We start from the raw sequence: 11,112 nt of genomic DNA on the forward strand, positions 1-11,112 counted from the left end.
CCAAAAGTGTTTACCTTCTGTTGTCGCGCTTCCAGCGGCCACACACAGACTCATCCACGCACAAACACGAGCGTTAGAGTGAATTAGCAGAATAACTTTATGAGATCCGTGGGTTTGTGTGCTGTGTGGGATTTGTCCCGGCTGCAGATGGACACAATTCCACGTCCCCACTGCTGTCCATCAACGTGGCACAACAAGCCCCGCCCACTAACGCGACGACTTCCGGCAGCAACTCCCTCCCCCCCCCAGGCGACAAATTCCGGCGGAAGAGCGCTGTGTTGTGTAAGTGCGTGTTTTGGTTTTTGTGGCGCTTGTGTGTGCTTGCACTTCTCAAATCTTAGTTAGCGATGTTTTATCAGCTTTAAATATCTAAGAATATCTGTGCACGTATTTTTATTGCGTGAAATCACGTTCACTGTGAACACATTGGCATTGCATATTCCTTTACAATCAGTAATGGCATCAAATCTGAATTCCACAGTACTGAGTGATTGACATATTCATGTGTCATGGTTATTTTAACGATACTCGAATTTCTAAACAAACTGATAAGTTTTTGTGGTAGTGCAATGCAGAAGTGACAGTATGCAAAAAGCGTTATGTAACAATAATAAGGGTAGAAGTGAAATGGCTGTTAACTGTTAAACAGAATGTTTTTTGCTTTTGTACTTTAGTGCCTTAAAAAGACTCTTTAAGAGAACAGAGGTCTGTGAATGTTTAGCTGTACATGTGTGTTTAAAGGAATAGTTTACCCAAATACAGTGGTGAAATGTAACGAAGTAATAATACTTAAGTATTTTTTGCGAGTATCTGTACTTTACTTGAGTTTTTATTTTTCAGCCTGCTTTTACTTTTACTTTACTCCACTACATTTCCTCTGATACATTTCTGGAAGCATATTCGTTACTTACTACAAAATAGTCAGAAGTCAGGATCTCAGTCAGAATTGCGAGATGTAAACTTAAAGGTTGTATCAGCGATTTCTAGCCTAAAACATAAAGTGTCAATTTCAGCTGACCTTTCTTCACGATCCGCTCGCTGCCTGCCCCATAAATTGTCTGTGAAAAAACCGCGTCTCTCTGGTCAGCCTAGGGTCCGAGATATGCCAAAAAAACAATCGGCACTACCAACCTTTCCACAGATAAACAAACAGTGTTCCAACCAATCAGCGTCAGGGGTTTGGTGTTGTGGACTTTCGCTCCGCCTCCCTCACATCCCTGCACCAGTAGGAAAGTCCACAACACCAAACCCCTGACGCTGATTGGTTGGAACGCTGTTTGTTTATCTGTGGAAAGGTTGGTAGTGCCGATTGTTTTTTTTGGCATATCTCGGACCCTAGGCTGACCAGAGAGACGCGGTTTTTTCACAGACAATTTATGGGGCAGGCAGCGAGCGGATCGTGAAGAAAGGTCAGCTGAAATTGACACTTTATGTTTTAGGCTAGAAATCGCTGATACAACCTTTAAACTAAACTTTCTTAATTTTGCAAAACTGTATGAAAAAAAAAGAAATCTTACAAAAGTATTGCGTTCTATCTAGAAAGTGCTTACTCACAAAAATATTGCCTTTCCCTCAAAAAAAATTTGCATTTGCATTAAAATTTAGTTTTCTTTTTATTTCACCTCTTTATTTCCATCACAAAAGTTTTTGTGAGCAAACACAGTTTATAAACTCATAATAAGTCAGAATTGTGAATTTTATCTATATTCTGAGATAAAAAAGCCAAGATAAAGTCGAGATAAAATTCACAATTCTGACTTCTTTTCAGGAAATTCTAGCTTTTTTCCCAGAATTGTGTGATTAAAAACTCAATTCTGACCGTTTTTCTTCTAATTGGCTGATATAAACTTGCAATTGCCAGAAATAAAGTCAGAATTGCGAGATATAAACTCAGAATTCTGACTTTATTTCTCAGAAATTGGTGATAGAAACTCGCAATTGTGAGAAATAATTTTCCTCACAAATGCAAGTTGGTATCTTCCAATTCTGTTTTCTCACAATTGTGGGTTTGTATCTCACAAATCTGACTTTTTCCTCACAAATGCAAGTTTGTTTCTCTGAATTGTGTGATATAAACTCACAATTGTGAGAAATAAAGTCAGAATTGCAATATAAACTGATAATTTGGATGTTTTTTCTCAGAAATGGATGACATAAACTCACAATTGTGAAAAAAAATAAATTGCATTTACTTGTACTTTTACTTTCAATACTTAAGTATATTTAAAATAAAAAAAAATACATTTTGTACTTAAGTACAATAAATATCACAAACTTTAAGACTTTTACTCAAGTAATGTTCTAAATGGTGACTTTTATTGCAACGAGTTTCGGTATTTGTCCTATTTAAAACTTGACTCTTCTGCAGTTATAAGGTGTACTAAGACCGGCGGTAAATGTAAAGCTGTGATTTTCTAGGCTGATAAGATTAGGAACTACACTCCCATTCCGGTGTAATAGTCAAGGAAGTTTGCTGCCGTAATATGGACGAAGCAGGCGGAGTAATATCAATATGAAAATAGTTCCCAGCTAGGTAACTTCCAAAGTTTTCCAAAAAAAGTGGAGTGTTCCTTTGAGGAGTTATGAGCAATTTCATACTTTTGATTGCTGTAGTGCCCCTGTCAGGCTGATTGAGGCGAGACGTTGTAGACGGTGTGAGTACTACCATCCCTCCAAATTTCACATCTCTACAACTTATGGTTTGTTTGGTCTGCCCAATCAGTTTTACACGGAGATTGCTGATCCTTGGCCATTCTAACAATTACAAAAGGGTTTCAGCGTGATTGTGAAACTCATAAATATGTTGTTAATGTTGGACAACTTTATTTTTTATGTTTTCTTCCAGCATTTAAACCAAGGTTGCATTAATAAAACTGAATCTAAGTCACGGAAACTGAATTTAAATTATTTAAATGACTTTCTGAGGCCCCCTAGTGGTTATTGTGTAAAATGTTATTACAGTGTAGTTCACTTTCAGAACAAAAATGTACAGATAATGTACTCACCCCGTTGTCATCCAAGATGTTCATGTCTTTCTTTCTTCAGTCGTAAAGAAATTATGTTTTTAGAGGAAAACATTTCAGGATTTCTCTCCATTTAATGGACTCCTATGGTGCCCCCGAGTTTGAACTTCCAAAATGCAGCTTAAATGCAGCTTCAAAGGGCTCTAAATCTAAATTAAACTTATCTAGTGAAACGATGTGTTAGTTTAGTTTCTAAAAACATTTACAATTTGTAGACTTTTTATTCTCCAAAAAGAGTACACACAGATATAACTATATAAATTGTAATTTTCTTTCATCATTTTGCTAGATAAGACCCTTCTTTCCTCGGCTGTGATCGTTTAGAGCCCTTTGAAGCTGCATTTTGGAAGTTCAAACACCATAGAAGTCCATTATATGGAGAGAAATCCTGAAATGTTTTCTTAAAAAAACACCATTTCTTTACGACTGAAGAAAGAAAGACATGAACGTCTTGGATGACAAGTGGGTGAGTATATTATGTGTAAATATTTGTTCTGAAAGTGAATTACTCCTTTAAGTAATCAGACAGCATTTAGCAGTAGATTTTCTCCAGTGACAATCCAGTGTATGCAAGTGTTTTTTTTTTTGGAAGAGCATTTGTTAATTTTAGAAAATCCTCCTTGACAATATATGGGGTCTGCAGACACTTTCTTTATCAAAAGGGAATTGTATTTGTTAATATATGTCAAAGTTGAATTTGAAGATATTTATGAATAGTCTGTAAAATTTGCCTTTACTATTTGACAGAATGGTTTAGTATTCCAGTAGCATAATTTGACCTATTTTAAGATATTGTCTTCTTGGTTGTGTACCATTTTAGCGTCAAGTAAATATGACTTATTATACCTTCAGAGACTAAAACTAAATTGTTTCTGCTTTCAGAGTACAAATCCTGGACCAGAGACTGTCAAACTACATTATTCTATCCACAAGTGATAGATAGTAGACCGTAGAAGATGAGCTGGTGGGTATGTTGAGACACCTGGGCATCTGAGTGTTGGTTTGTCATGTGACCAAACAATCTTGAAGTGCACATCATATCCAGAAGTCTGTAAATGAGAGAAACACAAGAGAAAAGTGGTAAGTTCTTTTTATTTTATTATTTTTTTTTTTTTGTCAAAGCATATTTATTAATATCTAAAGTCATACAGAGCAGTCCAGAAGTCTGAGACCATATTTTGAAAAATGTAAAAGAAAGGTTATGACTGAAAATGAATATATAATGAATGAGCATTAAATCAGCATATTACAATGATTTCTGAAGGACTGGACTGGAGTAATGATGCTGAAAATTCAGCTTTGATTACAGGAGTAAATTACAGTTGAGGTCAAACGTTTGCATACAGCAAAATGTTAATTATTTTACCAACATAAGAGGGATCATACAAAATGCATGTTATTTTTATTTAGTACTGACCTGGATAAGAGATTTCACATAAAAGATGTTTACATATAGTCCACAAGAGAAAATAATAGTTGAATTATTAAAAAACAACCCTGTTCAAAAGTTTACATACACTTGATTCTTAATACTGTGTTGTTACCTGAATGATCCACAGCTGTGTTTTTTTGTTTAGTGATAGTTGTTCATGAGTCTCTTGTTTGTCCTGAACAGTTAAACTGCCTGCTGTTCTCCAGAAAAATCATTCAGGTCCCTCAAATTCTTTTTTGTGTATTTGAACCCTTTCCAACAATGACTGTATGATTTTGAGATCCATCTTTTCACACTGAGCACAACTGAGGGACTCATATGCAACTATTACAGAAGGTTCAAACACTCACTGATGCTCCAGAAGGAAAAACCATGCATAAAGAGCCGGGGGTGAAAACTTTTGAACAGAATGAAGATGTGGACATTTTTTCTTATTTTGCCTAAATATCATATTTTTTCATTTAGTACTGGTAGATAGTTACACATGTTTCCCAGAAGACAAAATAAGTTAAATTTACCCTGAACTTCAAATCCTTAATGCATGGGTTTTCCTTCTGGAGCATCAGTGAGTGTTTGAACCTTCTGTAATAGTTGCATATGAGTCCCTCAGTTGACCTCAGTGTGAAAAGATGGATCTCAAAATCATACAGTCATTGTTGGAAAGGGTTCAAATACACAAAAATGCTAAAAACCAAAGAATCTGTGGGACCTGAAGGATTTTTCTGAAGAACAGCAGACAGTTTAAGTGTTCAGGACAAACAAGGGACTCATGAACAACTATCACTAAACAAACAAAGCACCGTGGATCATTCAGGTAAGAACACAGTATCAAGAATCAAGTGTATGTAAACTTTTGATCAGGGTCATTTTTATAAATTCAGCTTTTATTTTCTCTTGTGGACTATATGTAAACATCTTTTATGTGAAATATCTTATTCAGGTCAGTACTAGAAAAAAATAACATTTTGCAGATTCTGCAAGGTGTATGTAAACTTTTGACCTCAACTCTAATTTATTGAAGCTGAATTTTCAGCATCGTTGCTCTAGTTTCATTGTCACATGATTCTTCAGAAATCATTTTAATATGCTGATTTAGTGCTCAAGAAACATTTCTGATTATTACCAGTGCTGACAAATTCTGTATAAAAGTTCAAAAGAACAGTATATATATATATAAAACAGAAATGTAACAATGTAAATGTCTTTACTGTCACTCCTTGCATCAAACATCACAGGGAAGCGATCATGCCACGAAACTATATTCGTAAAACGGACTGGGGTTCAGTGACCTATGAGGAGCTGGAGAAAGCATTCGTTGAAGTCAAGCGAGGGAAATCTATCAGAACAGTGGCTAAAGAAAGAAAGATCGGCAGGTCCACCCTGCAGCGCTACATGAAGAAGGCAGAAGAAAAAAGAGAGAAAACCGTTGGGTACAGAGGAACGGCAGAAGCCAGGAGGATCTTGTCTGAGGAGTTAGAGGAAGAGCTTGCAGAAAACATACGGATGCAGGCTGAACGTGTGCAAGGCCTCACTCCAAAGAAATGCAGAGAAATTGCATTTGAATTTGCACAGAAGAACAACATTCCCGTCCCCAATAACTGGGGAGAGCAGAGGTTAGCAGGTAGGTTTTGTTGTGACACTTTGATTCAGCTGACTGCTCTTGTGTTGCTAACTTGAATTTTAATTCCTGTAGGTCGAGATTGGCTCAGTAGTTTCATAGCCCGCCACAATCTCTACAGCCACATTACTGAAGCCACATCTTTGGGAAGCCATGGACAGGTGACAGAGCTACTGTAGCGTATTTGACTGAATCAATAACTAAATCAGAATGCTCATGGAAATGCATTGGTGTGAGATTTAGAGCTGTAACGTATTTATGTGTGCTACAATTCTGTCTGCATTTTCTAGCTCATCAGTTTCAGTCTCATCAACCAGGATGAAATCAAGAAAGAAATCAAAGAAGAAAGTGATGTTCCTGTGCCAATTCATCACACTTCAGAGGAGGAGAGCACTGAAATTTGTGATTCAGACCAAGAGCTCTTGGATACTGACTTATTTCTGACATGATGAAGCACAATGGGGGGAAAAAGACATTTGGTGCTTTTGGTGTTTTTAAGAAAATAAGTACTTTGAAATCATTTGAAACGAGGCCATGCATTAAATTATCATTAATATTCAAAATTCTGTTCATGCTGTTACTTAAACCACTAGTCAAAAGTTTTGGAACGGTGAGACTTCAAGTTTCTTCTGCTCGCCAAGCCTGCATTTATTTGATTCAAAATACAGAAAACAACAGTAAACTTGTGAAATATTTTTATTATGTCAAATAACTGTTTTCTATTTGAATATATTTTAAAATATAATTTATTCCTGTGATCAAAGCTACATTTTCAGAAATCATTCTAATATTGCTGTTTAAAAACAGTTATTATTATTATTATCAATATTTAAAACAGTTGAGTACATTTTTTCAGGATTCTTTGATGAATAGAAAGATCCAATGATCAGCATTTATCTGAAATAAAAAGCTTTTGTAACGTAATACACTATACCATTCAAAACCAAACCTAGGAGTCAGTATAATATTTTTTTTTTGGAATGAAATTATAAAAAAATATTTTTCATTTAGCAAGGATGCTTTAAATTGATCAAAAGTGATGATAAAGACAGTTATAATGTTACAAATGATTTTTAAAAATTCTTTCAGAATAATTTTTTTACTCAACGTAATAATGTGTTTTTTGAGCAGCAAATGCGAATATTAGAATGATTTCTGAAGGATCATGTGACACTAAAGACTGGAGTAATGATGCTAAAAATCAGCTTTAAAATCACAGGAATAAATTACATTTTAAAATATATTCAAATACAAAGCATTTGTTTTAAATAGTAAAAATATTTCAAAATTTTACTGTGTTTTAGCTGTACCTTAAATCAAATAAATGCAGGCTTGGTTGAACAGAAGATACTTTAAAAAACATTAAAAATCTTTCTGTTCAAAACTTTTGACTGGTAGTGTATACAAATGGTGTATATAAATCATTCAACAGTTTTTTTCAACAGAATTGCATCATTTAAAATGTGTATTCATATATGTATTTATTTATTTGTATATTCTATACTTAACTAGTAGAGTAAGTTATGGATAAAACTTCAACCCAGTAATGATTGTCTCTGTTTCTTTACATCTGTTTTATATCTAAGAGGATAAAAGGCAGTTGGACTGTACATAAAATTGTTAGAATATATCAAATATGGTGCATTCAGAAAGACTCTTTAATGACAATTTATATATATTTTTAAATTTCAATATACACTCTGTACTCCATAACGACCAATCATAAACCAAGTTTGTAAATACCTTTCATATTTATTAAAAAATAAATAAAAATGATGGAAAACAGAACACTGGGAAACTTTTCTTTGGGCTGGTCCAGTTATGAAATTGGCTTCTGCTTCATGTCCTGTTATAGGATATGCAAGCTATGTTTACTATATCTAAAAATAAATTTGCTGAAAATGACTCACCCTCAGGCCATCCATGATGTAGCTGAGTTTGTTTCTTCATCAAATTTGGAGAAATGGACCCTTTGTAGTGAATGGGTGCCGTCAGAAGGACAGTCCAAACAGCTGACTAAAAAGATCACAAAAATCCACACCACTCCAGTCCATCAGTTAACATCTTGGAAAGACAAAAGCTGTGTGTTTGTAAGAAACAAATCCATCATTAAGATGTTTTTAACTTTTAAACCATTGTTTCTGGCTAAAATACGAGTCCTCTGTCCATAATACTGCTTACTCTAGTAAAAAAAAGAGAGAAATCTGCACAGATCAAGCACCGTTTACAAGCCAAAAACGGCTAGAACAGCTCTAAACAAATACCTTTGTGGATTTTGATGTGAGAGAACAACAGGAGATGGACTTTTTCACTGGAGGAAGAGCCTAAGGCCCCTGTTACTTTGGTCCACTATTACCCCCTGATTCCATTACTTGCTCACCAATGGAAGTGAATGGGTGCCGTCAGAATGAGAGTCCAAACTGCTGATAAAACATCACAATAATCCACAAGTAATCCACACCACTCCAGTCCATCAGTTAACATCTTGTGAAACCAAAAGGTGAGTCTTTGTGAAAAAAACAAATCAATCATAAAGATGTTTTTAACTTTTAAAGCATTATTTCTGACTAAAATAGTCCTCTGTCCATAATACTGCTTTCTATAGTAAAAAGGAGAGAAATCTGCACAAGCCAAAACCATCTAAAACAGCTCTAAACAAATACATTTGTGGATTTTGATGTGAGAGAACAACAGGAGATGGACTTTTTCACTGGAGGACGTGCTATCATGAATCACGGAGTCATATTTTGACCAGAGGAAACTGTTTAAAGTTAGAAAATGCCTTAATTAAGGATTTGTTTCGTACAAACACACAGCTTTTGGCTTCACAGGATGTTAACTGATGGACTGGAGTGGTGTGGATTATTTTTGTATTATTGCAATGTTTTTATCAGCTGTTTGGACTCTCATTCTGACGGCACCCATTCACTGCAGAGGATCCATTGGTGAGAAAGTGATGGAATGCTGCATTTCTCAAAGAGGAGAGGGGGTTGAGGGGGTCGCAATGGACCCCCTAGCCAAGGGCTCATTACTCTGTTCCACTATTACCCCCTGTCCGATGCCCTGATTCCATTACTTGCTCACCAATGGCAGTGAATGGGTGCCGTCAGAATGAGAGTCCAAACTGCTGATAAAACATCACAATAATCCAAAAATAATCCACACCACTCCAGTCCATCAGTTAACATCTTGTGAAGCTAAAAGGGGCATCTTTGTGAAAAAACAAATCAATCATAAAGTTGTTTTTAACTTTTAAAGCATTATTTCTGAATAAAATACGAGTCCTCTGTCCATAATACTGCTTTCTCTAGAAAAAAAAGTAGAGAAATCTGCACAAGCCAAAACCATCTAAAACAGCTCTAAACAAATACATTTGTGGATTTTGATGTGAGAGAACAACAGGAGATGGACTTTTTCACTGGAGGACGTGCTATCATGAATCACGGAGTCACATTTTGATCAGAAGCAACACTTTAAAGTTAGAAAATGCCTTAATTAAGGATTTGTTTCTTACAAACACACAGCTTTTGGCTTCACTAGATGTTAACTGATGGACTGGAGTGGTGTGGATTACTTGCGCATTATTGCAATGTTTTTATCAGCTGTTTGGGCTCTTATTCTGACGGCACCCATTCACTGCAAAGGATCCACTAATGAGAAAGTGATGGAATGCTACATTTCTCTGCTCCACTATTATGCCCTGTCCGACGCCCCTGATTCCATTACTTGCTCACCAATGGAAGTGAATGGGTGCCGTCAGAATGAGAGTGCAAACAGCCGATAAAAACATCACAATAATCCACAAATAATTCACATCACTCCAGTCTATCAGTTAACATCTTGTGAAGCCAAAAGGTGCGTTTTTATGGAAAAAAAAAATCAATCATAAAGTTGTTTTTAACTTTTAAAGCATTATTTCTGACTAAAATACGAGTTCTCTGTCCATAATTCTGCTTTCTCTAGTAAAAAAGGAGAGAAATCTGCACAGAAATTAAGCACCGTTTACACGGCAAAACCGTCTAAAACAGCTCTAAACAAATACGTTTGTGGATTCTGATGTGAGACAACAGGTGATGGACTTTTTCACTGGAGGAAGTGCTATTATGAATTATGGAGTCATATTTTGAACAGAAGCAACAGTTCAAAGTTTGAAAATGCCTTAATTAAGGATTTGTTTCGTACAAACACGCAGCTTTTGGCTTCTCAAGATTTTAACTCATGGACTGCAGTGGTGTGGATTACTTGTGGATTATTGCAATGTTTTTATCAGCTGTTTGGACTCTCATTCTGACGGCACCCATTCACTGCCATTGGTGAGCAAGTAATGGAATCAGGGGCGTTGGACAAGGGGTAATAGAGGAACAGAGTAACAGAGGCCCTCCGTCACTTTCTCATCAGTGGATACTCTGCAGTGAATGGGTGCCGTCAGAATGAGAGTCCAAACAGCTGATAAAAAAATCGCAATAATCCACACCACTCCAGTCCATCAGTTAACATCTTGTAAAGCCAAAAGGTTGTAAAGCCATAAAGTTGTTTTTAACTTTTAAAGCATTATTCCTCTGTCCATAATACTACTTTCTCTAGTAAAAAAAAAAGGAGAGAAATCTGCACAGATCAAGCACCGTTTACAAGCCAAAAATGGCTAAAACAGCTCTAAACAAATACATTTCTGGAGATGTGAGAGAACAACAGGAGATGGACTTTTTCACTGGAGGATGTGCTATCATGAATCACGGAATCACTCTCATTCTGACGGCACCCATTCACTGCAGCGGATCCACTGGAGAGCAAGTGATGCAATGCTGCAGAAACAAACTCATCATTTTGCAGCACGTTCTTTTTTGGGTGCACTATTCCTTTAAATCATTGTGCTATCTGGAAACACTCACATAACACTAGGGTTGGTCGATCGGTTGTATTGTTCTGTGTTGACGATAGTCGGCGCTGTTTCTTAGTTTTTTTGTCGACGAAGCGCACAGTGGGAGTGTTCCTTCTCATTCAAGGGGTTTCCTTCTCCAGCGCTGCTGTCATTTACAACC

General features: G+C 36.1%; 2 protein-coding genes across 8 annotated transcripts in view; one reads left to right on the plus strand and one right to left on the minus strand.

The window, feature by feature from the left end:
* sec31a (SEC31 homolog A, COPII coat complex component) overlaps window positions 1-189 on the minus strand; it is a 44,712-nt gene extending 44,523 nt beyond the window's left edge. For all 7 annotated transcript variants that reach the window (XM_073830281.1, XM_073830279.1, XM_073830280.1 and 4 more), the window contains exon 1: window positions 15-189. The gene's annotated coding sequence lies outside the window, so the exon portion shown is untranslated. The remainder of the gene's footprint in view (window positions 1-14) is intronic.
* A 62-nt stretch (window positions 190-251) lies between these two features.
* On the plus strand, window positions 252-7,839 carry LOC141299659 (uncharacterized). Its single transcript, XM_073830044.1, has 5 exons — window positions 252-282; window positions 3,906-4,103; window positions 5,691-6,076; window positions 6,149-6,234; window positions 6,364-7,839. Exons 3-5 carry the CDS (start codon window positions 5,701-5,703, stop codon window positions 6,520-6,522), a joined length of 621 nt encoding a protein of 206 aa, XP_073686145.1. The 5' UTR covers window positions 252-282; window positions 3,906-4,103; window positions 5,691-5,700; the 3' UTR covers window positions 6,523-7,839.
* The last annotated feature ends 3,273 nt before the right edge of the window (window positions 7,840-11,112 follow it).

Source organism: Garra rufa, chromosome 23, assembly GCF_049309525.1.
Source record: "Garra rufa chromosome 23, GarRuf1.0, whole genome shotgun sequence".
NCBI lineage: Eukaryota > Metazoa > Chordata > Actinopteri > Cypriniformes > Cyprinidae > Garra > Garra rufa.

Excerpts from the sequence above, each read along its gene's own strand:
- LOC141299659 (XM_073830044.1), top strand. The coding sequence starts at position 5,701 with ATGCCACGAAACTATATTCGTAAAACGGACTGGGGTTCAGTGACCTAT. Across the intron at positions 6,077-6,148 it reads GGGAGAGCAGAGGTTAGCAG|GTCGAGATTGGCTCAGTAGT; the intron begins GTAGGTTTTGTT and ends TAATTCCTGTAG. Across the intron at positions 6,235-6,363 it reads CTTTGGGAAGCCATGGACAG|CTCATCAGTTTCAGTCTCAT; the intron begins GTGACAGAGCTA and ends TGCATTTTCTAG.